At 43.7% G+C, this 27,695-nt stretch overlaps 2 protein-coding genes across 4 annotated transcripts in view; one reads left to right on the top strand and one right to left on the bottom strand.

The window, feature by feature from the left end:
- LOC119164171 (calcineurin subunit B type 2) overlaps positions 1-27,695 on the top strand; it is a 73,629-nt gene that overhangs the window by 21,225 nt on the left and 24,709 nt on the right. Inside the window, exon 1 of one of the 3 annotated variants that reach the window (XM_075871149.1) lies at positions 13,660-13,733. The exons of 1 other annotated variant lie outside the window; for it this stretch is intronic. In XM_075871149.1, the coding sequence (XP_075727264.1) occupies positions 13,701-13,733 (33 nt within the window). In that variant the 5' untranslated portion in view covers positions 13,660-13,700. Of the gene's footprint in view, positions 1-13,659; positions 13,734-18,026; positions 18,367-27,695 lie in introns of those variants that run through there. One more of the 3 variants, XM_037416290.2, reaches the window with a different exon arrangement.
- Positions 1,652-17,888, bottom strand: TrpRS (Tryptophanyl-tRNA synthetase). Its single transcript, XM_037416289.2, has 8 exons — positions 17,566-17,888; positions 16,895-17,003; positions 16,088-16,207; positions 11,522-11,704; positions 10,928-11,141; positions 8,834-9,007; positions 7,378-7,518; positions 1,652-3,675 (listed from the first exon to the last, which is right to left on the bottom strand). The coding sequence occupies exons 1-8, from the start codon at positions 17,708-17,710 to the stop codon at positions 3,511-3,513; spliced, it is 1,251 nt and encodes a 416-aa protein (XP_037272186.2). The 5' UTR covers positions 17,711-17,888; the 3' UTR covers positions 1,652-3,510.

The following is a 27,695-nucleotide window of genomic DNA, read 5'->3' as shown; positions in this document are numbered from 1 at the left end:
GGAAAAATGAAACGGTTGCCATTTACGATGTACAGTTCTCATGGAGAGTGACTAGTTGTTCCGGAAAGAAAAAATAATGTTCTTTGTGTTACAAGTGTCCCTGCTGTTTAAAAATGAAAAAAAAGCCTGGTCTCTTACCAGGCTTTTGTCCCAGACAGCACGAAGAAAAAAAATCTATACATATACCGTATTTTTTTGTGTATGCCCCGCACACTCAGCAACAGCCTGCAGTGAATTTTGATTCCTTTTTTAACGGAGAAAGGATCCCCTCCTTTCTGAGCTGTTGCACGGTATCCCAAAAGCAAAAGTCACAGTGTTGCCATGCATTTTTGGGGGTATCATGCATGTTAACAAAAGCCCAGAGAGGACTACGGAGGCACCCAGGGAGCCTTCAGTTAAAAGGTCGAGCTAGCTTTACAGAATAGCTTTCATGAGAGTCATGAAGCTACTTTTTTTTTTTTTTTGCAGAATGGTTTCTTGAAGGGCCAGTTGGTACAAGTATACTGAGAGAAGCAGCACAAAAAACGGCTTAGAGAGAGATTGAAAACACAGCACTCGCGTCGTGTGTTCAATCTTTCTCCATCCCGTTTTTTTGCACTGTTCCCCTCAGCACCTTTTTTATTTCGCCATGCAATTTTAGGTGGTTCCACCTACAATCGGGCAGGAACAGTACATCAGTTGGTTTCCTTAGTTGTGCGTAATACAGAAAACAAGTCACAAGCACAAACGTTCCTGAGGGGTTATTTAAACTGTTGGAGCATAGTCGACTAAGGTTGCACGGCGGGCTTGTTGGTTATTCATGATGTTCGAGGTATAGCGCATCCAGGACGGGACAGGGAAGAAAACACAAAACACCGTGTATGTGTTCTGTGTTTTCTTTCCTGTCCCGTCCTGGATGCGCTACACCTCGAACAACATGTTGGAGCATAGTTCCCACCAGCTTTCCCGTTCTGTCGGATCACCATGGAATTGTGTACCAAAACTGACAGTCGACTTTGTGAATTCTTATAGGATACCTACCTTGAAGACTATTTGGCGACGATTCTGGGTGCAATGCAGAGTTGCTAGATGCTACCAAGAAAATCATGACAAAGTACACAAAAAAAAAACGGCGTGACTTTAGCAAAAATGCCCAAAATAAACAAATATTGAATAAGTTTCCTTATTCTAGGAAATATTTTAAATATTATTTAAAAATGACTCATGTCAATAAGGAGAAGTTCTAAAATTCACTTCAATTGTTTTGTGCTGCAAAAATATGTGCGCCTACGAAGGAAAGTACATATTTACTTTGTAACATTGTCCCCAGAGTAGTGTCCATTCGGAGGAATCCACATTTTCCGAAGGTTGATTAACCTTCCTACTTCATTGTTGATTCCCCCAACGCAGGTTTGAACTCAACACTCAACTACACAATCTCGTCGACAAATGTATTATTCGTGAACGAATAATTGTGGATTATATTTGCTACAAAAATGCAAACAAGTCCGCCCCAAAAATGTGACAAGCAAATGGAAAACTGTACAAGCAACTAGGTAGAAAAAAAAAAAGTCGAAATACATTTATTGTAAGCAGAACCAGCGACTCCGATCTAATGCATTGATGCCCATTCTTTCTAGCTAAGGAAAGTACTTTAGAGGGAGACGACGCATTAGGCATGAAAAAAGTGCTTTTATTTAAAAAGCCAGCATAATAAATACCCACGAAGTCACAAAAACAAGCTGCTCTTCCCATTCACGCGCGTCTTTTTCGGCAAGCTGTCAACTTCAGAAGGCAGTGCTCGCACACGAGATGAGAATGTGTATACGGGCACATAGAAACACAGGGTATAACAAATCACTGAAAAATTTGCACTCCAACCTGCAATATCTAAATGTGCCTGTTTGTGTTGCACAAACTGTGCTGCCACAGAGATGTTGGTTCAAAAGAAAAACTCCATTACCTGGCACTACCCGACATTGAAAATATTTTTATTCATTTCGACGCTGTCCCATGCTAGCCACACATGTTGGAAAAAAAGCCCTTTAAGAACTGCCCTTTCAACAAGGTTACCATGACAAACTGAAGATGATGGTGCAGATTTCCAGGCCTTGCCATCTACTATTAAATGACAATAGGTGACCTTAAAAGCCCATTTCAAGTCACCTTTTAAGGGTCCTTGGTTGCATTATACATAGTCAAAATAAAGTACATCAAATTCCTTGGCAAATAAAATGCGGCAGCACGTTACGCTCTCTGTAACACTCAAAGATAAAGGCCTGCGGCACACTTAGTATTGTAGCGAGTTATAAAATTAAAAATAAGACTCCTGGCAAGATGTAACAAGCCGCAATGCAGCAAAGCGAGAATCCTAAAAGTGTCCCACTCCAGACACTGTCCTGTACTCGATGAGAAGTTTCACACTACCCCTATCATCAGCTCACTTTTGCCTAATTTAGATTGCCATGTGATGACATCGTACAATGACGTTGCATTTGCGGCATCAAGACATCATCGTACAACAAAGCATTGACGTCACATGTATCGGCGATCTGCGATGTCACTACATGAAGTCACTGATGATGTGGGACATGAGAGTTCTTTTAGCGCCTTTTTTGCCTGCCATGCCTCACTCAGAGTCATTGTGTGACAAGCCACTGAAGGCTTTAAAAGAAACAGTCCTTCGTGCATTTAAAGGTTAATTACAAATTTTATAAGAGGGAAACGGTGCAGAAGACAACACCGCTGTTGTATGTGCCCTTCTTTGCCTGGTTTCTCGTCTTTCGCGCTGTTTCCCCTCTAATATGTTGCACCAACATGCTCAAACAACCACTTTAGCTATAATCACAAATATATGATTATGCATCATTTGTCCCACTTCGGAATGTCAAACCTTCAGGATTTCCAAGCAAGCAACCTTCTCTCGTCTCCTGCTTGCACTCGAGCCAATAACGAGTTTTTCTACAAAATGTTCTCCCTTTATTGTTGGCTCACAAATGAATAGAGAAAACTTCACTTTGGTACAAACCTGGAACTCTCACACAGATCTCTCATTACAGCGCACATAATTTCTAGGGCTCCGTTACATACTCGATACTATTGAACTGGCCTTATACAATCACCTGTCTTCAATATACTTAGAAGCTGAATTTTTATACCACAACTTTTTTGCCCTTTTGAGTGAACAGAGAAATAGGCTACTTCGCAAAAGCTGAACCAGAGTATGCACCAGATGTCAAACAATTGTACTTTCAATGTCTACATCATCGTTTCAAAATAGACGCAATCTGGTCACATGAATACATCAGGGCCAAATGAAGTCACGTACACTAAAGTCAAAACGGAGTTGCTTCTGAAGAGTGTCATCTTCATCACGAAGCAAAATGCATGGATGCGCATTGGTGTAATCTCATAATCCTTACAAAACATTCTCATTGCAATAGGCAACCACCACCCACGAGAACTTCTCGCACAAGCGAGTTCACAATGGGGCTTCAAGTCGCAAGAACGCATTGCTGTATAGTGAGGAACCTAACATTGACGCTTGAGTTCTAGTGGCCTTGGAGTCGTGAACTTGGCTATGACATCGTCGGTGACAGCTTTCCTGGCAGTTTGGTGGTCAGCGATGAGCTTCTGCAAGATGCCAATCAACTCCTTCTTCAGGTGACCCGTCAACAGCTCTCCACTAGTGTATTCCTGAAAAAGCATGCAGAGGACACCCGGTGTTAAAAGTGCGCCCAGCAGAGACGAAACTGCCCCACGACTTACTGACTGGCAAGTTCTCAAGGGTGAAGTATGAAGTGCGAATTGGCCCTCCTTCATTCACACACACTTAGCAGAATATGTTTTTGGGCCGAGCGCATTTTTCTTTGTGCTCAAGCAAACCTCCTTGGTTCATAGGATTTTTGAATAATGCATTAGATTTTCCACTTCTGATGAAGAACGAATTGAAGAGATTGCACTGTACTCGCTGTCACTTCTCCCACATACAGAACTGTATGTGGGAAGTGGTCTCAACTACGTGCACCTATGCTCCAGACCAACCACCCCATGCAGCACTGTACATGGTGGTGGTCTCAACCACACACGCAAATGCTTAGTACCACGCCCTGTATTTGAGAAGGTGGGGTCGACCACACTCACAAGTACTCAAGACCACATCCCACATACAGCACTATAAGTTCGTACACTTAGTACACTTACACTTGCTGCTGCTGCTAGAGACTCAAATGCGCCGCCAACACAGTCGCACGCGCTTTTGCCATGTGACGTGGCAAAAAAGTCGCACTCTGCTGATAGATTTTGGTCCTCCTCGTGGTAGTAAATGATCGAGAAGTTACTAAGGGCGAAGCTCCTAAAGGCGTGCGTCTGTCCATCCCTTGTTTGTACGTGACCGCCTATAGTTCCACCTTTGCAAACTGCCCACTACTTCGTCCCTGCAAACATCTCACTATGCACCCCGTCCTCGATCCACCACTTCACCGACAATAAAGCTGTTATAATGAAGGGGGAATGGAAGTGATGTATAGCTACAACTTACGGATAATAAAATTTCTTGTATATATGTTTACAGTAAAACCTCGTTATAACAAAGTGTAAGGCGGAATCATAATTACTTTGTTATAACCATTAGTTCCTTACAGCCAATATCCATTTCTACCGTGAATTGACCAGCAAGAGAGAATGTACTTGCCTACGAATATCACAGTTGCCCTCTACGCGGAAAAAAACAAACGTCGGAAGGCAGAAAACTAGCAAAATAATAAAAAACAATGCACTTTATTGACAGATCACTTCGAAGAAAAGCTGACAGATCACTTCGAAAAAAATAGCCCTCAACAGACTTTTGCCGACGCTTCCTCATGCGGATTACTGCTTTTTCAGCTGCAGCAGCTATTAGGAATCCGTCCTCGCCATCATCATAAGCACCAAATAAGCGGCACAGCACGTCTGTCGAATCCAGCGTTTGCGCGGGCGTTGGTATGTCGGATTCACCAACATTAGGCTCCGGGGTGTTGACACATTTGTCACGCACACCCGTCACCACGGTCACAATTTCTGCATGTGACAACTCTTCGGTTGCCACCGTGTCAGCATCGGCACCAACATACATGCAGAAAGTGTTGCAGTCAGGCACAATGCTGGCGTCATAGAGAGCGTCCCACAACGTCTGGGCCTGGTCACCCGCGGCACCCACATATCGCCGAAACCTTCGGCCACTTTTTTTTTTATTAATGCCAGACTCAAGGGCTTTCAACATATACGACTTCTGCTCGATTGTTATATTTTCGCGCTTACGTTTGCCACTGCCGTTTTCCATCTCGTGTCTAGTGGCAGAAACTGATAGAGGTGGTGTGACTCTTCCACAGCAAACGACGAAGAAGAAAGCCATAATCTCCGCCGCCCTAGCGGCGCGCAAAGCTGAAGGGGAGAAGGAGGTCAGATGCGCGGGCGGGTCAACGAGTTCTACAGCTTGGTAGGAAGCGCAGCCACTATTACACAGAACACACAACACAAGCACTTGTGTTGTGTGTTCTGTGTATAGTGGCTGCGCTTCCTATCAAGATGGATTCATACCAACTGGCCCGATACAATTGTTTATTGAGTTATACAGGACAGGAGAGGCCGGCTGACACGCACGCTCGCACGAGTTGCTGCGCGGGCGAGTCCATTATTTCAAGAAGAGAAGGGAAGCAGGGAGACTCGCTCACACACGCGTGCTGGCAAGCGACTCCAGGGAAGCAAAAGGGGCAAGTTTTGAATTACCGCAGCCGTGATGAGACGTAAACCGCCGCGCGCTGTAAGATATTGAGAATTCACGTATACCAAAAGTATCAGTAAATGCTCATTGTGGACGAAGAATAATTCATTATATCCATTGTGGGTAAATTTTGGTTCACTAAAACGAGGCTTTAAATACATGGGCGTCTATGGGAATTTCAAGGAGAATTGCAATTGCTTCGTTATATCCATCAGTTCGCTATACCCCACTTCTTTATAATGAGGTTTTACTGTACAGTGTTTGTCACGTCTTTGATGATGTAGTGGGTGATATTTGCGGATGGTCCATGGTTTAGCCATGAAACACTCCAGCGCTTCGCCCCACTCATCATCATTCACTCCATAGATATACTATGATTGTTTTTTTTTCTATTTTAACTGTGCGGCCATTTAGAAACCCGGGTTGTGGTTGATCTCATATAGCATGCTGTTGTAGCTGCCAATAAAAGCCTAAAACAAGGCTCGCAGTGCTCAGAACCAATGAAAATTATCTAACAAGATCCAAAACAATACAAACTACAAAAATAGCCAATAACAAATAACCTACCTAAAATTACGAGAACACTTCAGTTTGCCAGCCCCTACTAGCAAAATTGGTTGTAGACATCAAAAATTATTTTTGTTGGTGTAAACAAAATTTACAGCAATATTTCTACGTCACCAGAGAAGACGTAGGAGCAAATGATGCACCCTCTTGTACATTTTTATCCCAACGGCTTTGATGCTTAATTTACGAGTGACTATCGCGAAAAATTCATTTTTTGTCAACTATTCAAGCGTATTTCACAATAGAAAAGCTGTTGAAATGAAACAACTACATCTTATGTTACTGGTATTGTAACTTGACACTGCATCCCTGTCCATCTCTCAGTAAACAAAACTCCTAAATGCAGTAAGGTGGGCGTGTTCGAATCAATGCACACTCAGAAAATCTGTATGAAAACGACAGACACACGACACATCCTGTGTGTGTGTGTGTCTAGTTTTTGTGCTGGTCTTGGTTGAATGCATTGTACTTACACAACAGTGCAAGAGACGGGGCTACGGAAATAGGAGACCGCGTTGTGCGTCTTCTCTTTCTTTAGTCTCATCTATGGCGCAGTGATTTAAGTACAATGCAAAGGTAATGCTGGCCCTGACCAAAGCGGTCGATTTGAAGTTATGCAGATTTCAAATGAACTGAAGATCAGGGAGAAATGACAGTACATGCCTTGGTCTGCCCTAAATTGTTTCGTTTTGATCCACAAACATTGTTACAGTGGCTCGAGGTGGAGGTGTCAGCAACAACGCGCAGAAGAGGCAGCATTTTTCTTGAATGATATCGCATCTCAGAGCCGACAACAGTGCCGCTGCATCGGCGCTATTCATTATTCAAGTTCAAGCACAAAGGCATCTCAGAGACGACAGTACGCCACAAATTTTCTCGTGAAAAAGTGCTGCGACAAACTGCATGGTACAGCTCCTTCGATGCTGACTTGTCTTTCCCTAGCCACCACAGCACTGCACACAGTGTTCTAGAAGCACGACACTATGAAATGATACTACTAGGGCAGTAGTACTACGGTAGTAGCATAATTATAGTACTAGAACATGCCCTTCAATAGAAACGCAACATACCTTGCGGATCTGCTCTAACTTCTCGTCGTCTTCGAGGAAGAAACGAAGGTACTGGTATGATATGTCCACATCACAGTTTCCTCCTTTCTCCTTGTGTTCCTCAATGGTTGCACCACCTCCAGAGAAGGCATACTTGTTGATCTGATAGCATAAGTGAAAAAAAAAGTTCATTTGTGTTTCCTCATGCTATGTTGAAGATGTCTCAACAATACCAACATGTGGTGTGACATGCTGGCAAGCCTAACATCCTGACAATAACCTAACAGTGAACATAGGGTTATTGTTTTGCACGCTTAGCTTTGCTTCTTATTTACCCACCGCAATGGTCTAGTGGTTATGATACTTGAGTGCTGACCCAAAGGTCATGGGATCAAGTCCCAGCCGCAGCAGTCACAATTTGATGGAAGCGAAATGCCAAAGGACGTGTAGTTATAGATTTAGGTGCCCGTTAAAGAACCCCCAATGATCAATTTTTCGAGAGACGCTGTAGCCATCCGCTACAGTGTCTCTCATAATTATGCTGTGGTTTTGAGTCATACAATCTGAACAACTATAAGCTTACATTGCGACTCTGCACTACTATCTCCAATGACGGTAAAACTTAAAATGTTTGTATCATCTCCAATATTTGACCACTTGCAACGAACCATAGGCACAACATCAAACAGAATAGAATAAGGCCTTTTTATTTATCAGCAGTGGTATTAACAGCAAAGTTGTGTATGGTCGAGGCAAATCCCTGGGGACCCGTCATTTGCACTTTCTAGCCCAGCTGCAAGAGTAAAGCATGACCACAGGGAGAGCATAGGAAAAGCTAGGTTGTTCAGAGGGAAGCCTAGAGTAGAGCCTGGCAGAAAGAGGGTTGCGATGTGGTGAGGGTGAAGCGGGGTAGAGAGGTTAGCAAAAGCCAAGCCAAGCGAGACCAGAGCAGCTGGAGTGGAGAGTGAGGACTGGCTGATGACCATTCAGGATAAGCTGAGGGTCTCGCATTAGTTCAGGAATGTCTGCCTTGCATCACCTCAAATTTAACTGATATGTTCAGCAACAACCAATGCCACCTGCTCTGCTACTCAGTCCGCCTCCGCAACGTTGAGGCAGTTGAAGCGGTGCATAACTCTGTCAGGGATCTAGGGGTATCACTTGGTCATCTACCAAAACCAGCGCCCACGTCACGCTTGCCAGCTACCATTGGGAAGTCCGCACCGCTGTCAAACCTTTCGTGTTCCCTCAACCACTTCATGACACTGCTCCACTCCCACACTTGTCCGCTGCCCTCGCGCCATATTGTTTCCTTCTTGCCCCCTACCTAGCCTCGCCCCCCCTTCCCCAAGACTATGCAACACTACTCTTGCAACCCCTGCCACCTCACAACTTTTTTGACGGCTGTGTGGACATTGAAACACCAAATAAATCAATTCGTCGATCAATTTCAAGTAAGCCCTTCCCAGGAGCTCACCTTGTTCTTGATCTGAGCAGGGGTGTCAGTGAGGAATATCGACGAGTTGGGGTCGCTGGCACTCATCTTGCTCTGGGCCCCTTGCAGTGCTGGGAAGAACACCGAGTGCAGCAGTGCAGGTTTAGGGTAGCCCAGTTTGGGCGCCACGTCTCGCGTCATTCGGAAGTAAGGGTCCTGAAAGACAGCAAAGATCACACGAGTAAATGTCAATCGATCGCCGAGAGCCAAGCTAAGCCGTATCAGATTTATCGCTGCGCAACAATCGACAGTTCCTTGAGTCAACAGAAAAAAAACAGTAGGCGAAAACCAATGCTCTCAATACTTCTGATGTCCTTACTAGACTGCATTGTTTCACCTACCCTCTCAATAAAAAAAGCTCACCAGAATGCTCACTGAAAGTAGGAAATATTACAGCAGATTCTCATTAAACAGAAACTGAAGAGACCCTGAAATTATGCTCCATTTAACAGGAATTTCGTTCATTGAAAGAGGAGTATTGGTGTAGAACAGAAGCATGAAACGAATCATATCAGATGCAGTTCTTCCATCTAATCAGGAATTCCGTTAAAGAAATTTTCATTTCCTAAGAGTCTACTACGTTGCCGAAAGTTTCCATGACAAATATGAACTGCAACAAGCCTAAAAATATTAATTTGGTGTGTTCGAAATAGCAATAGATTACACAGTGTGCTATAACAGGTTACAAATTGGAACTTAAACCGCAAGTCAGGGTTCACAGTATAAAAACCCACTAATTGTCAGAATTCACGACTGCTCATACATACTACAGCAGTGCAATTTTCTTTTTTTCCCCACTCTCTGGCAATCTCCTCGCAGTAGTGTCCTGTTGTCCTGACGGTGAAGGCGACAGCAGACTGTTAAAAGCTTAACTCTTTATCAGGCTCAGGAAATGAAAGGTCAAAGTACAAGCAATATATGCTGTTGCAATACATATTGATGGTGGCAAGCGCAGTCATTGGCCGTCGACTTATTTTATCATCGACAGAACACATCTTTTGTACACGAGTTAGTGACTATTCCATAATTACAGCCGATGCTTGCATTTGTTCCACAACAAACTCTGCTATTCGTGTCAAGCATACAATCATATCAGAATAGTTTGAAACAATCGAGAAGTTTGCTTCACATAGCAGCATGGCCTGCGCCAAGCAGTAGTAAATGCTTTTGTGCGCGAAACCCGATCACATTAAAATAAAAAAAAAATTGCATGCACCAATAATTGTTTTGCGCCATTACATCGGTCTGTTGCACTTGTACGAATAGATGGATCGGCTTTGTCATCGTATGGAATTAATCTAGAACAAACTATGTTGACTGTAATTACATCATTTCCCATTATGAGGGCAAAAGCCTCAGATGCATCGTTAAACGCTAAATATGACCGGCGGCACCCCACTGTGTAGGGAATGATGGCTGCGAAAAATCCACCCGCGATGATGTCACAGGTTACCGAAATTTGTGATGTCATCTTGCGGCTCGGTCAAAGGAGGTTCGACCACAAAGGCCATGCCAAACCGTGTTAGTTCCAGAAAGCTTTGAAAGGGTGGCGGGGGAGCATCAGTACATTGACTGAGATGAGAAAACAAAAATGGCTTTCACCTTCGAGTCGTCTAATATGAATGCATAAGAGACACCGTCAGTTTTATGTAGCACATACTGCTATTCATCTTCTACATATGCTTCCGTTTTGTGCCCCTTTGAAGCCTCAAGTGCGATCAGTGTATAATGCAGCTAGAGCTACTCGAGCCACAAGCTACTAGTAGTTGTTCCGTAGTCATTTACAGCAAATTTGTTTAATTAGTGCTGTCCTCCTAACAGTAGTAGTACTAGTAGCATCGTGCAGGTCACGCCATCAAAAGTAAGCGTGAAAGAAATAAGCGAAATGATGCTCGATCCCACAGGTCCAATGGTATCCCTCGGCCCAATCAAGGGTAAGCACGCATACTTGAAATCTCGCAGCCCATTTGTGACACCCCATAGCTTCACCAGCCATTACATACAATCAAGTGCTTTGCTGTCCAATGGTGCTGTAATTTTCTTGCACTAACAATTCTCACAGATCCAGACACTCACCTGGTCAATTCCACAGGGAATCAGACAGGGAACACGACTATTCTCTCCGAAGATGAATGGAAAAGACGAACTCAACGCCGGTGCGGCCTGGACAGCTGGGAAGCTAATCTTTCCAATGGAGTCACTGTCCCCGAATCCGAAGATGCCCTTGACCTGGTTGAAGGTGACACCTCGTCGTATTCTCACAATGTTCTTGTAGAACTCGGGACACCTCCTATGTTAGAAAAGAACAAGAAAGAGAACAAGAAATGTATGCATTTGCATAATTCCAAGACACACACAGTCACTTCTGGTTTAAGCTTGATGAATATTTTCAAAGAATGATAAAGTACCACACAGATGAAATTCCCTAATAAAAGAGAAATCGCATACTCATACCTGGATAATGAACCTGAACATAACGTAATATTGGTTATAACGAAGTAAACAAAAAATAGTCTTCCAACGGATATAGTGATAGCAATAAACCTGTATAATAAATTTTCAGATATAACTAACTTATTTTTGTGTATGATGCAACTTTGTTATTATGAGGTCTGAGTGTAAACTGAAACTTTCACTTTTGCTCGAAATGTAAATGTTACACCAACTCACCCCACGAACTGAAAGTCGGTGAAGATGAAAGTCTTTGCAGGATCGAAGCCGCACGCGATGATGTCTCGCATGTTCTCGTGAGCCATTTTCTCGGCATCCTCCACGGTCATGTCTTTCCATAGGAACTTTTCGTCATCAGTGAGCTGGATTACCAGTGGGACATCAAAGGTGTCCTGAAGCCACCTGTAAAACATATTAGAAATGCAGTCACTACTGTGTAGCTGTAGTAAGACACTTTTCCTTAAAGCTAACCATCCACAATAGACTTTCAGCTCTGCAGTGGCAAATGAACAGCTTACTGTATCCGATCGTACTAGCAGCCATTTGCCTACTCAAATATAGTTGACATCTACACAATTTTCCGTATGTTTGCGTAGATGTGAACTACACCACATATTTATGCAATAGCAATTGCATAAATATAAGCGAAGCAGTGTCTACGAAGTTTCATAGATGTCGTTTTTGCTGTATCCACAACAGATGTCACACACAATAGTTGCACAAATGTCATCATAAAGACAAGAACGAGGCTTCTTAGACGTTAACTTCTTCTGCCAATAACACATATGTCATTGCGTAAGCGTCATCCACATAACTTTCTACACAGTCACGTAGATGTAAACTAGTGTATGTTAACTGCAGACGTCAGTCACTACAGGAGTTGTGTAGGCACCATCTGTGAAACTACAGTCGATGTCCATGTAGCACTGGGCAATGAGTGAACCGTAGCAGAACAAGACACGAACATGCGTAGAACTACAGAGGCGCACGGTGAAATTTAAAGATGTCACACATTTTGGCGTTACTCAACCCACTCAAGTTTTCATGCCGTCATAATCGCTCTGAGACTGGTGTGTTCTTCTATGGCACTGTCAGCAGGATCGGGGCATCGAAATGAACGAGCCAATCTTGGAGATCATGCTATTCTGAACTGTCTTTACCCTGCAAGACTGATGTACTAGTGATAACAAGCCAAGAAATCAAGCAAAAGTGGCATATTCTTGGTTGAAGAACTTAGGCTCTCGATGGCACTATATTTCTGACATTGCCATACACAATGCAGGAAGTATTGCACAATAAAACAGACTAGAAGGTGGCCAATACTAGGCAGTGACCCAGTGAATCAATTGCATTAACTAAGAATTTTAAAGTACGAAACCTGGATGAGCTGTGTTCATGTGAAAATGCGCAAGTATACCATCTGCTAACATCAGTCACTTAATGTGCGCACAGTTTCCGTCGTCATTATTTTATCACACAGCAAAATACTGGAACAGCCTTTCCATACTACATCGCTGCCATGGGCTCTTGATTTGCATTTACGGATGAAGTAACAATGTGTGACGCAAAAAAACACCTATTTCGTGATTATTTTTTCTTTAGTCCACCTCTCATATAACACTAGCCTCTGAAGATATCTAAAGGTAATAAACAGAAATTAAGGTTTTCGTAGTTCCTTTTCACTGCAGAATAGTCTCTCTATGAACAGAAGCTGCAGGGACAAAGCAGATATGTTTCGTTAAACAAGAGTTAAACAGCATATTTTCAAGCCTGTGCCCATCTATTCTTTTCTGTTGTCCAGTCTCGTTGCGCTACCCTTGATGGTTTTTATTACCAAACACCGACTCGCCCAACAGTAAACTCTTTTAAAGGAGTTCTGCAACTAATAAATGAACTGGGCTGCAACATTCAGGTACAAAACCAATCCTATTAGAGCCAGTTGTTTCGCTCACACAGCAATTTTATTTAATGCTGTAAATCTGCTGTATTCAAGTAAGGCTAGGACGATAGCCCACCACCTGCTTACGGGCTGGAATCAAACACATCTTCACACATTTCATCGAGCAGCGCAGCTGAAAACAAATGTTACGCACATGGCGAAAACATCCAGGCATGTGTGCTAGGCTGGTCAACAATGACAACAATGACCGCAGCGAACAATGCAGTGCCTCGACCGCCGCTCGAGTCGCACTGCCAACAAAAAAGTTTAAAAAATAACAAATAAGTTTGCTGTGATGACAATGCCCTATTACACAACACTGCCTTCGACTGTGCCTACTTGGCTACGCATCAGCCACAAGGCCTGCCGATGTGGCAGACTCGCGCGAGTTTCGTTCAGTTTTAGAGCGAGCTTTTTCCTTCAGTGGAGCTGTGCGCAGGACTCTGACGACACAGCAACATGTGGCGTGTTCTGGAGACAACAATGCGTCAGGTGAGAGCGTCGTCCCCGGCAGTTACTGCGCACATTGCTCAAGCCGCGATCAATGAAACGGATGTACAAAAAATGAACCGGAAGAGCGTTGGCAAGCAGATTTGCAATACTGCTTTTCGCAAACGTCGATGAGGCAATGGTTGGAAAATACAGAATGTTATACCGCATTGTGAATACAGCCCGAAACTGAAACCAACCTATCGTACACTTTTGGAAGTGTTAGAAAGCTAGAATTTAGGGCTAAGTAACGGACATACTTTAGTTCCTGGAATGTACAGCTTGCGTCATATCCGTATTGTTTTTACTCAAATACTTTCATTAAAGCCAACATTACTTTCAGTGGCCAGAATTGCACCGACACGATGCTGTTTTCATGAGAAATCGTTCATAGCAATCTCATACTAAAAGAAGTCTCACGTTTCAATTCGCAAGTGCTGTACACGGTATATTACTGCACATGCCAAGTCAATGAAGGTCCGTGGATCCTAGATATGACACACGAGTGGCAGAAATAGACTGACCAAATCTAAAGCTCTTAAGCAAGGCTCGAGCCACAAGAGATGCCAGCTTAGATGTGCAAAGGCTATTGATAAACGTGAAACTGAGTTAATAAAAACAAGCATTTTACTTTCCATCGTAAAAACGAACCTGCGTTTGTGGTTCGAAATCGAGCCTACAATCATCTCGCCAGTAAAATGCTCCATCTAATATCACCTTCACTCGGTTTATTAATAATGACAATGTCTTTAATGGCAAAATTAGGGACCACGTCAAATTGAATCAAAAGGTTTGTGGTCTCCAGAGCATTAGCTGCTGGCTGTTCTGCATTAGGAATTAAAGAACGTAGAAAAGACAAAATTGCCAGGTGTTACCTAGACTATTGATAAGTATTTGATCAAAACGAGAGTTCACAGGATCACAAAAGCACTGTAGCACTTGTCTTGCCCTATAGAGAGATTAAAGCCATCCATCCTTACTACAAACATTCCATGTACCCTCTCATAATTATAGTTGGTTCTTTTATAGTTATAGTTGGAAGGGCTGCTAACATTGCCTATAATTGGTTCTTCAAAATCTTATTTGTTTTTTCGGCACACTTAATCACTGCTTGATACTATCATTGGCATGATTACCTATTCACCACAGTGCCCAACAAAGCGGAATTAAGGTGCTCTTCCCCAATTGCAAAATAGGGTGGCAAGCAGAGCTTGGCATGTCCGTGTCTGATTTACTACTTTTCTTTCTTTCAATCACACTGCTGCGTGCTCCCTTCTAACTTCTTCCTTTCTACATGCCAGAAATTGTACCTTCATCCTTGCGCCTAGAAGCCCACTGTTTCAGTTGCTACAAACAACAAAGGTCATGTGTTCAAGTTCATCAATAAAGCCCAATATTAATAATTATTATACGGGTTTAACGTCCCAGAACCATCATATGATTACGAGAGGTGCCGTAGTGGAGGGCTCCAGAAATTTTGACCCCCTGGAGTTCTTCATCATCATCAGCCTGACTACGTCCACTGCAGGACAAAGGCCTCTCCCATGTTTCGCCAGTTAACCCGGTCCTGTGCTTGCTGCTGCCAATTTATACCCGCTAACTTCTTAATCTCATCTGCCCACCTAACCTTCTGTCTCCCCCTATTCCGCTTCCCTTCTCTGGGAATCCAGTTAGTTACCCTTAATGACTAGCGGTTATCCTGTCTACGCACTACATGCCCGGTCCATGTCCATTTCCTCTTTTTTATTTCAACTATGATATCCTTAACCCTCGTTTGTCCCCTAATCCACTCTGCTCTCTTCTTGTCTCTTAAGGTTACACCTACCATTTTTCTTTCCATTGCTCGCTGCGTCGTCCTCAATTTAAGCTGAACGCTCTTTGTAAGTCTCCAGGTTTCTGCTCAATGCGCACCCAATTGTAAGCACACATGCGTTAAGCATTTTGCCTCCATCGAAAATGCAGCCGCCGAGGCCGTGATTTTATCCCAAAACCCGAGTGTCAGCAGCCGAGTGCCTTAGCCACTAGACCACCATGGGGGGGGTCCTCAATAAAGGATGAGGTTGCGATGTCAGGTGCAACTTATCGCCAATGAACCCTTGATCGAGACAGCATCCCTCAATAAAAGACAATGCGTGTGAATATGCACGCACCGGTGCGCCTTAGAGGGCGGGACTTTTTCGCACTAAGCAGTGCTGGGTTTTTTCGCATACAAAGCCACAATGAATGGGAAATTGGCAAAGTAACTCTGTTTTGGCCATATAGAGTATGATCACAACATAGCCATTGCACACTTAGTGCAAGAAAAGCTATGTTAATGGCTTCTTGTAGTCCATTTAGGGTACTCAAGTTGAACATACTTGGTGAAGATGAAAGGAATGAGGTGGCCGATGTGAAGCGCATCGGACGACGGTCCCCTCCCGGTGTAGAGGTAGAATGGCTTCTTTTGCTCGTGAGCGTTTAGAATCTCATTTAGCTCCCTGTAAAGAGAGAAAAAATATAACCCATCTGAAGGAAACTTCCTACGAGAAAAAAGTGAATGTTTATGCACAAGACATGCTTTTTTCAAATTCAACAGAATGAATAACAGTAAAATAGTAAAACAGCGTGTCTTGACATATGCCATGTGCTTTTAATTAATTTTGCGGAGCTTTGAACAATGCATGTGCCTTGGTGCTATCCTAGCTTTTTCTGTTGTGCTTAAACGAAACATGCTCTCTCTAATGCGGTCTACAAGAAGTTTAAATGGAAAGAGTTGAACATTTTTTTATGAAAGTACTCTGGCACTAGTAATTTTTTTTTTTTTTGAAAATGAATATTGGTGGCACTGTCTGCCTATATCTGGGAATTTCCCTTTATGAGAACCCTTGGATGTAACAGACAAACCAGGCATGGCACCTTGGTTTGTTATTAGTGCTTGCTGAATGTGACATATCAAGCTTAGTCAACTTCACTACTCTTTTTCTAAACCGCCAGATTAATGTTAGCAATCAACGGTCGATCAGCGTGGTATGTGAAGGAGTAAACATGACGCGTCGTTAATAAGCTATATTAATGCACTAAAAACATCATAACTAACTGCTGAAGCCATTTTCACACTGCCGTGTAAAATTGACTCGCAATAGTCGCAAGTGCATCATGCGCAAAGGCACGTTGTAACCACGTACCTGTGCGAAAAGAAAACACCTCTTCGAAGAAAATGGTGCGCTTTTTTCCCCGTAAGGTTTTCGATCCTGTCAACGAGCTCTTGCGTCACCTTCGATGAGCCGAACTTCACTGAAACAGAAGGCGCACGCAGTGATTTGTACGCAAGTACACTGCTGTTACGTTAGACCATAAGTCACGGTGCGATGTAAACACGCAAATATGCTGCCACGTCAGATTTTTGCGAGAGTACTCGCGGTGCGACGTGCCCACGCTAAAATTGGTGATTATACAGGCAAATGGGCTATTACGTCAGATCATAGTTTATGGTGGAATGCACACGAATATTGATACAAACGCTATTAAGTCTAGAACACAGTGCGATGTCGGTAGTTTTGGCTGATAGCACGGTAGATAACTACGAATTCTGAATCTGCTAGCTACGCAACGTAACCGGACAAGCTGTAGCTCACGCTGGCGTAAGGTGATCGAATCCACAAGTACCAACAAACAACTCGATCGGTGCGATCTCAGTAATCTTGGCTGAAACCACATTCGATAACAAGCAATTCTCAATGCGCTCGCTGGGATTCTATCCCAAAACCTGAGTGTCGGCAGCCGAGTGCCTTAGCCACGTAGCCTCATAACACGCGTAAAGTCAGCGGATCTTCCAGACTAGACAGAGTAAGCTCACCGATCAGCTTGTCGTAGTCGATTCCGGTGGCCGACGCGCTCACCACGTTCCACGGATTAACCACGTCTTCATCGGCGTTGGCCTCGGCCTGATCGCCGCAATCGCTCACAGAAAGCCGGGTCATTTCTTCAACACACGCCGACATCGGTAAATCTCGCGGGCGATACACTTCACCAATTCAGGCTCTCCTCGAAGGAATCTCGCACGAGCGCACACAAAACCGCGATGAAAGCTTCCACGTTCAATTCAGACCACGTTCACCGCCGTAATTCAGTGACCGCAAACCGTAGCCGCAGCAGCCGTATTCCAACCGATTATTATTGTAACTTTGGCGTAGAGAGATGAAGGGGTAGGAGAGACACAGGTGTTGAAGTACGAACGTCGCCAGCGCCGATGGACGGACAAAATTTGAAGCTGTCGCTTTAGGTTTCACGGAGAAAGTTTAGGTTTCGGGCACGCACTCATTCACCAGAATGTTTTGCCGCTTGTTAAGATTTGCACACTTAATTTGAGGCGTGTGAAAGCTAATTATCAGCGCACGGACACCCAGAACGAGACAACGAGATGACAAGGCCGTCTTAGAAAGACTAGAAATCGAAAAGAAAGTGAAGGGGGCAATTCGAAAATAACGCGCACTAGATGTCTCTACCATCCCCCCTTCGAGCCGTCTGATCGCACGATCGCACTGGATAGTGGGTAGTGAGGGTAGAGGAAAATTCGTCGTGTTTCATTCCCGGGCGGTACTTCGGGGCTCGGATTAATCGTGCCTGCAAGCAAGTACGCCAGCCACCGCCAAACATGGTGAGTTGAAGTTACACCCCGCGTTTTCTTTCTTTTTTGAAGCCGCACGCACGGATAGAGGGGTTCGGTGCGTGCACGGAGCTGCAGCAACATCCCCCGCTGCCCAGTACTGCAGCACCTCAACGCTGCGGAGTTTGTAGCCGTAGTCCCTTCTTCCTACCTCCTTCAATGGCTCGCGGGGGATTACACACGCCCTTGCGACACGATCGCCGCTCGTTCGTCGTTACGTGTCCTTCAAGGCGCATTTTTAAACGTCCCCCTAGGCCTAAGGATATTGGAATTTCCGGGACTGCGGCAAGCAAGCGGGCAGCCTTCTTTCTCTCTTTTTTTTTTTTGCCTCCCCTCCCCTAAAAAATGTGAGAATTTTGGCAACAAGCGTGCTATCGCGACTCTGCACTGTGCGCAGTACTGCGATACCACTTCCATCCAAACTTGTTTAGCCTGGTATTTTAGTCGCTTTCGCTTTTGCTCGCCTCTCACTGATGAGGGCGGCACTCGAAATCAGATAGCGAAAAAAAAAAAACCCTTCGCTTTCGTGATTTTCACGAATCTAGAGTTCCGTTACATGAATCCGTCCGTGTAAAAGGCGGAGGGAATCCTTTTAGCGTCGTTTTGTTTCTCTATTTACACTTTAAACCGCACGCTGCACGCTTCTGAGGCGTTGGACGCGACCTTCGTAGCGAATGTGATCACCGCGATGAAACCTACGATAAGGAAAAGAAAACGGGAAAACATTGTGGGCATCGTCTGTCGCTTCGTCTTGCGTAAAAACGCGACGTGCAATCGCTGCGCCACACGAGTAGCTACGGTGTACTGGCGCGTGTTTGGAGCGCATCTCGGTTGCACTTTTGTGTGTTTTGCGTGGGCGCGCCTTCGCCAAATAGTTGCATGCCTTCAGTCAGATTCACCAGACGTCGTAAAGCACTTTGTTCCAGCGTCCATGTCTGTTTTCGTTTTATGGCGTAGTGAAGCGCGATGGTTACGTGTGATTCTTGGCCGTAAAGGCATCCGTCGTATTATTTTACCGGTTGGCACTCGGTGCTAAGCCAATTTCGACATCCTTCCCTACTTTACTATAACTTGTGGTTTTGTAGGCGGCGTTCGATTCGAACTTGGCTGCACTTTCGTTGTTATTGTTTTCGTCGCATTTCGCGCTCTGCGAAGCGTGACTGTGTTTTTGTCCGCTACGCGCCAGTGATCGCTGAGCACCGTGACAATGTCCCGTAGTGTTTTTACCTTTGCGAAGCCGTGGCCGCACTTGCCGAAACGAAACTGTGCTTTGCTTTTTAAACGACCCCACCTCCCTCGACCGCCGACACGAAAGTCGCTGGATCGAATCCCGGCCCCATTTCGATGGAGGCGAAGTGCTAAATGCCCCTGTAATTAAAGGTGCACGTTAAAGAACACCAGGTGGTTGCAAATGTCAGCCATCCACAAGGACATCTTTCATTATCATGACCTGGTTTTCCTAACGTGGAACCCTTACAATTATTATTAGCCTTACCTGCCCAAAGATTGCCCCACTGTTCGCGTTATAGTTGCAGATGACCGATCCGAAACCAACCTGTTACTGAGATAGCTGATTTTTTAACTACCAGCTTGGTCCTTCAGCCATTATATGTTGTCTGTAAACAAGTCAATAATCATCAACACATGCTTGCATTGCTTGTGTGACTGCTGCAGTATTCGTTACTACCCATACACTTTTGCCCTGATAGCAATAGGGATTTTTCGAACAGGGGCCCCAAAGGTCTTTGCGTAGGCACACTTCGGGTCAAGCAGAAGCGAAGAGTTTTCGAATAGGGCCTGCAGTACTTTGTATACTCACCCAAGTCTTGGTCATGTCACTTCAGCGGGTGCCATCACGTTTGTCTGGCGCAACGCTTTTGGGGCAGGCTTTGGGGTTCCCGCTAAATTCGAGAAATAGCATCCCCAACCCAAACGTGGTTTGGGTTTTCCACATGCGTAGTGACCTTGATGCTATTCATAATACAACATAATACATTGATGAGAGGCTAACTTAAACTGCTATTTTCAGCTTGCCGGTGTAAGTGTATGAGTTTCAGGTTCATTGTTTGGTATGGTGACAACTTGAGCTCATTCACTCCCCATGCCATATGCATCTATTTTAATAACTACTGCAAAGCTGTGTGTGTTATTGTATAAGCCATTTTATTTTCGAATCATTGGTGTCGTCTTTTTGTGCTGATAAATGTTTTGTCAGTTTTCTATGTCGTCATATAAAGTTATCACAGTCATGAAATGTTGGACCTGTTGGCCAAACCGTACTTGCGCATGCAGGTTCACTATAATCACTGTTTATTTGACATGGCTACGAAACTGCAACATTGTTGTCCCAAATTCGCCTAACTTGGAACATGTTTGGAGACCTGTCTATTGTCAGGTACACCTTAAAAAGCCTGCACAGACCTGCCACGGCAGTCTATTGGCTAAGGCACTCTTTGTCATCATTTATTTTTTTTTCCTTAAAGGCCCCTGTTGTGGTTTTACATAAAGGGGGGGAAGGTAACGTAGAAAGTTAGACATGTAACTTATCAGGTCACAAATTTTCAACACGATTCTCGGAGAAATGGAATACTTGCTTAGATGCAAAAAAAAAAGTACATAACAACAGTATCTAACTCGGCTGCTAACCCGCAGGTCGCAGGATCGAATCACGGCCGTGGCAGCCGCATTTTCGATAAAGGCAAAAATGCTTGAAGCTCGTAGGCTTAGATTTAGGTGCACGCTAAGGAAAAACCAGATGGTTGAAATTTCTGGAGCCCTTCACTATGGCGTCTCTAATAATCGTATGGTGGTTCTGGGACATTAAACACGAACAATTATTAAGAAGCCTGCACAGTGCATGTCCTGTCGGGATTTAGTCTTTTGTATTTGTTTTAGCACTGCCCTCCTTTCATTTAATTATCTTAGAGTGGCATCAGACTGTAGACAAATGAAACATGAACGTTTGGTTGTGTGGCTGATATCACAGTCGGAGTAATGTGGTGGGCAAGCTCAGTTTTGGTGCCGAGTGCATGTCCCGCTGTAATGTATAGTCAGCCACCAAAGCTTTTAGGATCTGCAGTGCTATCACCATCACGTGGTGTAGCAATGCAGTATTTAGTCGCTTTGCCGCGCGCTGCAGATTCGGCAAGCTTTTGCGGCCGGCTGTACCTAACTGTCGCTTCCTGTGTACTAGTTTGGGGCACGCTGCTTCTGAAGGGCTGCTAACATTGCCGCCACGTACAGAGTCATCCGCACTAAAGAATTGCAGAGGGATTCCAATCCCTCCGCAACCTGCATTGACACGACAGTGGAGAATTCATGTTACAAGCGAGGCTTTTGGCATTGCACCCCGAGGGTCCCAACTGCGATTTGGGCTTCCGTCGTTTCACGAATCGCTCCGCGCGGACAGAGGCGGGAATGGGTGACTTACGGTGACGTGGTCCATGATCCCTGAGGTCGAATCATGATTTTGTCAGTTGAATACAACTTCAGGTGCATGCCTGATTCGTATTCAAGCCCCCTCTTAGAAGCCTATGTTTAATATATACTTTGGAAAAATTTTATTTGTTGATGCTACGATTGTGGTGTAGAGTGAATTTTTTACTGAAAAAGAAGAAATGCTCCAGTTTGATCAGCCCCAATATAATATGGTGTTCACCTAAGGAATGGTTGACCTCTCACTTATGTAGCTGAACGCTAAAAGAGCCATAGGTGGTCAAAATTAATCCACAGTCCTAGACTACAATGATTCATACTCATGGTTTTCTAGTATTTCATTTCAATACGGTAGTTTTACTTTGTTTTCTTTTATATAATGCTTAACAATTTCTTCAGTTCGCAGTTGCAGTTCATAGTTGCTGTAGTAATGAGTGCAAATGACAGCATTGCACTTTTTTGTAATCATGTAGTTGCACCAGGTACGATAGATTGATATTCCTACTTAGTGGATAAGGCTTAAGTAACAGCTAACTTTGAATTCAGAGGTTTGTTCTAGCACTGTTACTAATCAGAAAGCTAATTTCTAGAAATAGCCAGCAGTCCTGCTGATGATCGCTGCATGACAAAGCTTTCAATCCCATCATGGCTCCGCATCTAGCTAAGTAAATTCTTTTCTACAGCTGTCTGTTAGCGCCCGGATAAAAACGAGTGATGTCCGAATCAAACACACTTTTTTGAAATTCGTGTCAAGTGACGTGCTTTATCAAAAGGATGCCTTAAACCAAACAGCGGTGTGCATAGTTTCTGTTTACTTTCAATCTCTGAAGTGCTCAGTTTATATAACATCATGCAGCTCGCAAGTTTATTCCCACAAAAATTTGATGCTCTCTTGTGTCAATTTTCACACTGTAGGGACACACTGAATGGCAAATTTATAAATGAAGTACATAAATGAATAATTTATTTAATATAACGGGCTGATTAAGAGGTCAGTATGCTTCCGATATGGTTGTGAACCAAACCTATGCATGCAGGTTTTATGTTCGTATCTTTGTGTGTGCGTGTGTGTGTGTCTGTATGTGCGTGTGTCAGAAAAGTCTTTAGGGACAAGGTCCTGTGGCAAACCACCACAGAGTGAATTGTTTGCCTACCTCTATTTTGCGAGAACCCAGCTCATTCTGTTGTCACTGAATTTTAGGTTGTTTCTTTAGGCCAGATCAGATTTCTTTGAAGACAGACATTACATTCTAAACGAGCAAAGAACTAAGTTCCAGCGTCTTTCTTTGGGCCATCACATCCAAACACCCAAAACTTGCACACATTAAAATCCAGAGTTCTGCATTACTGCTATGATGTTCTGTTGCAAAATGCAAACACCTTGAAGTTTATAGTTCCTTCTTCTGTAATGAATGTGTAGAGTATTTGTGCAGCGTAGTAGTGCAAAGATTTTGCTAGTCTGAACCTGGTAAGCTATTTATAAGATTAAGAAGATGCGACGGACAAGGACAAGGGCTTGTCTTTATCCGTTGCATTTTCTTATAGCGTGCTTCGTATATGTACCTTTAATGTGGTTCTCATTATAGGGGTACTGGTGCAATTTTTTTTTTTTTTTCGTCGAATGTAAGGCCAAGCCCGAAAGAGCATAGAAAATGTACTGTTAAGCATGAGTGCACCCTGCAAAAGTAACTGCCACATGTTTTCAAAAACCCGTTTCGGTTCCTACTGTACACACAGACGTCAAAACACGGTGTGAGCTCCTCGTCACTTGCTCACTCAAAATATCGCGACGTTACCCCGGCCACTCTGCACAGTGGCTTTGTTGGTATGAAATCATGTCCTGAGCTTCACACTTTCTCAGAGCCATCTCAGTTGTATGGCGGAGTGAGCTCGCCTCCGACAAACAATGTTAGTGTACCCCTTTAAGAACTTCAGGGGTAATGCATTGTCACATTTGGAGGTTGTCTGTGCCTGCACCATGTTAGGATATCTTGGGTAACAAGAGTAGGGACCCGACATTCGTGGCGACGCCATCTCTCAGCCCGACATTGCGACTTCATGGCAGTCGCACTTTAGAAGCAAAGCTCCTTAGGCACCTGCGATGTCCGTTGTCATAGGTCCCCATCGGACCACAATACAGGTACTACATATACCGTACATAGAGCGTTCATAGCGCACATATGGTTTAAAGATGAATCATACTCTGCCCGTCCATCTGTCCGTCTGTGCATGTCTGTTTTTCCATTAGTCACCGTCTGTCCTCCTCTATACTAGTCGGAAACTTGAATGTAGACATTATGCACCTTAAGACGTAGCTTCACTTTGTCGTCAGCATTCGCTTCGGAGATCTGTAGCCTTCTTTTCTTTTTTTCCATTCAGGATTACGCAGTGACCGTGCTTTCGCGTTCTCAAACTCTACAAATCGCCCACTTTGTTAGTGTTGCTAGTCAAAATTTTCTCCAGCATGCCGAGATGTCTGAGCCAGATCTCAATATTCAGTTACAACTTTAGAGGAAATGTAAGCTCTGCCCACCGAGCTACAACGCAGCTGCCTTTCACCTGTAAAAAATAGTTGTGCTTGGTGGTTTCCTAGGGAACCACAAGTACTTTTTTTTTTTTTTTGGCTAGTGCAAGTACCACGCGTAATAAAGGCATCCCGAAACACTTCTCCAAGCAACCGACGTGTAGGATTTTATTGCCTCGCAAGTTTACTGCGACAAAAACTTTTAGAATCCGTCAAGTATGAATGAAGTTAGAGATTGGTTACATGCTGTGATTGCCTTCTCTCTTCTCTCGTCCCAACGAGCATACTAGAAAATAAGCAGGGGGGGGGGGGGGAAGCTTTGTCTTCTCGCCTAGTTCTTTTTAATATTATGCCGTCAGCCTGTTTCGTGACCTTCAGTACTATCTTCTTTTTTTCAAGCGCACGGCATACTTTCAGTGTGACCAGGAGTGCAGGCATGTGGCGGCCTTCCACGGCAGTCACGTTAACTATGCAGTTCACAAAGCTCAAATCAAGTGCAATCTGCACAAAATTTGCGCATATGGCATAGGCATCGTTTGTAGAAAGAAGAGCGAACAATTTCTAGCTGACCTTGAGAATTGTTCGTCGAGTCGTATGCTGCAATCGGCTCGCATGTTCTTAGGAGCTTCGACTACCAATCTGCAGCGTTTTTGGATTGTGTAGAAAAAGTTTGCGAGGGCCCCTCTAAACGGACACTAAACAGGAACAATGGCTTCGTTAACATTTATGAACTACTTCGAGAACTCAGATGTTTTGTTATTATAAGTTAATTATTAGCAGAGGGGATCAAGGTTGAAGTTTCACTTTTAAATTTCACACCAAAATATCCGCGTGTGACGTAAGAAATTTGAAAATGTATTTTCGGTATTTTTTTGCCATTGGCCCTATGAAATTTTTTTATTAAACTTCATATGCTAAGTCTATGGCACCCCTGATTACAATGTGCTTCGATTTCATCGATTGAGAGCTGCATAGGACCCAGAAGACACCTTCAAAATTTCTTGCGTCACTGCGTTTAGTGGGGGAGCTCAGTTTCGTTCGCGCATTTTCTCGCTTACTAGGCATCGTGGCGCGGTGAGAGTGGCGTTTTCGGGATCGTGAAATTGTTTTTTACTGAGGCGTGAAAAATCGTCTTGCGCTTTAGTTTCCCTTCAAGAGTCGAAGGTTCATCATTAGTACGACCTCAAGCACGACATTTGGCTGAACAGCGGTGTCGGAATGCCCGACGAAAATATAATTTACCAGTACGTCCAAGTTTCTGACCCGAAAACAGCAACACAAATGTGTCTGTATATGGAAAGTAAACAAGAGTCGAAGGTTCATCATTAGTACTACCTCAAGCACGACATTTGGCTAAACGGTGGTGTCGGAATGCCCGACAAAAATATAATTTACCACGACGTTCAAGTTTCTGACCTGAAAAGAGCAACACAAATGTGTCTGTATGGAGAAAGTCAACTTTCTGAAGCACTTCGGAAGTGTTTGACATCATGACAATGACTAAGCGTGGTTGGATGGAGCAATTATGCAAATTGTCTCTTGCTGAGGGGCAGTGACAGTTGAAGGCAAAGCTGACATATTTTAGCCTAGTGAATTCGTTCTTGGGCTTGTTCATACAGTATTTACGGATTCAAATGCGGCAATATGTTCCAGTAAGACGATTGGTATGCATGATTGCTCAAGATAACCATGTCATGTTGGGATAAATCTGGTCTCTAAAGATAGTGGTGGCTTTGACCTACACATTCAAGTCAAAATTACGCTGATATGACCCAAAAATGGTGGAAACTAAAGTATGAGCATAACTTAGCCCTCAATTGTCTTGTTCAAACCGTGAATACTCTACATGCTTACAGAAATATAAAAAAAAAGATGCATACCATTAAAGAAGGAGGCAAGACAGAACATATAACATATCTTCTGACATACTTTTTTAGGTTGTTACCAAGTGTAGATCTCTCATAGTTCTTTTTCTTTCAAGTGCGCTGTTCAGCCATGAACCTCTTGCGCGTCACTGTAGCCCTGCGTTCCTTGACAGTGAGGCTTGAGTAGCCTTTGTCATTGCTCATTATGTTTGCCGCATTCAGCCGTGAAATTACCCCCCATAGTGTACAGTCTAGCCATAAATCACTGCACGTTCCTGGCACAGCTGCACACAGTCACTGTCTGCAGGGAGTACTGCGGCAGTGAAAAAGATTTGCGCAAGTGTCCAGCGAGTGCAGGCATGACAATGCACAGCATGTAGGCGTCGCTGGGTAATGGGTACATGGCACGCTGCTACGCTTTGAAAGGGCACTAAAATGCAAAGAAATCAAGAAGTATAAATGATCATGGGCGGGGCACGTAGCGTGAAGGCAAGATAGCCCCTGGTCATTAGGGATCACATACTGGATTCCGAGAGAAGGCAAGTGCGTGAAGGGGGAGACAGAAAGTTGGGTGCGCAGATGAGATTAGGAAGTTTGCAGGTATAAAGTGGCGGCAGCAAGCACAGGATCGAGTTGACTGGTAGAACATGAGAGACGCCTTTTTCCTGCAGTGGTTGTAGTCAGGCTGATGACGATGAAAATGCAAAGAAAAAGAAGTCAAGACTGATGAACTATAGATTGAAAACTCAAGTGTCATTCATTTTACACCCGTAGTTTCATTAATACATGTGAAAAATCGGTGTTAAATGTTTCAGTTTTAAGTTTCTCGCCAGAAACTCCTATGGTCCGATAGTTACATCACAGATTCCTAGATGTTTTTCCATAATTCGCCCATAAAATTTTTATTTTAAGCCTATGGCTCCCTCAAAAGACGACGTACTTCATTTTTTACTGAATACGAACTACATAGGTCCTTGTAGACATCAGAATGATGTCCATATTGTCAGAGACTGGTGCGAAAACTGCAGTGTGGCTTTGCCACCCAAGTTTTCTTCTCAAGTCTCTTCTCAAAGCATACATGTTTTGTTTTTTTTAACCGTTATGAAACAGTAATTTACTAATACACAAACAACCATTTTTCTTGCTAGTGTTCTTTTTACAGAACTAGTTACATTATTGCTGTTGCTTTAACTGTTGCATCGTGCAGACCAAGTTAGATGTTTGTTTTTTATCTTAGATTATTTTCAAGCAACACACGACTATGCAAGAACTAAAGATAGATCTTTCATTGAACGATTTAATAAAAGATGATAATCTAAAGAGGAATAATATTGCATATACTGCCTGCCACCTGCGGGAAGTTTAAATTCCTGGCCTGGCATCTTTCTCACAGTTAAGCGCATTTTTTGTTTAGTAATATGTAATCTCTGGCAACTAAAACTGTGGGTGAGCATTGCAAGCGCTGCAGTCCAACGTGAAATCGCATGGGCAGAGAA

Source organism: Rhipicephalus microplus, chromosome 8 (genome assembly GCF_043290135.1).
Source record: "Rhipicephalus microplus isolate Deutch F79 chromosome 8, USDA_Rmic, whole genome shotgun sequence".
NCBI lineage: Eukaryota > Metazoa > Arthropoda > Arachnida > Ixodida > Ixodidae > Rhipicephalus > Rhipicephalus microplus.
This window is presented reverse-complemented; position numbering and strand designations above follow the sequence as displayed.

Bases quoted from the DNA above. Each gene is read 5' to 3' on its own strand.
- TrpRS (XM_037416289.2), bottom strand. From the start codon at position 17,710: ATGTCGGCGTGTGTTGAAGAAATGACCCGGCTTTCTGTGAGCGATTGC. The intron at 9,008-10,927 runs GTGAGTGTCTGG...GCTGTCTTTCAG, and splicing joins TTCCCTGTGGAATTGACCAG to GACCCTTACTTCCGAATGAC. The intron at 7,519-8,833 runs GTGAGCTCCTGG...TTATGCTATCAG, and splicing joins CTGCTCAGATCAAGAACAAG to ATCAACAAGTATGCCTTCTC.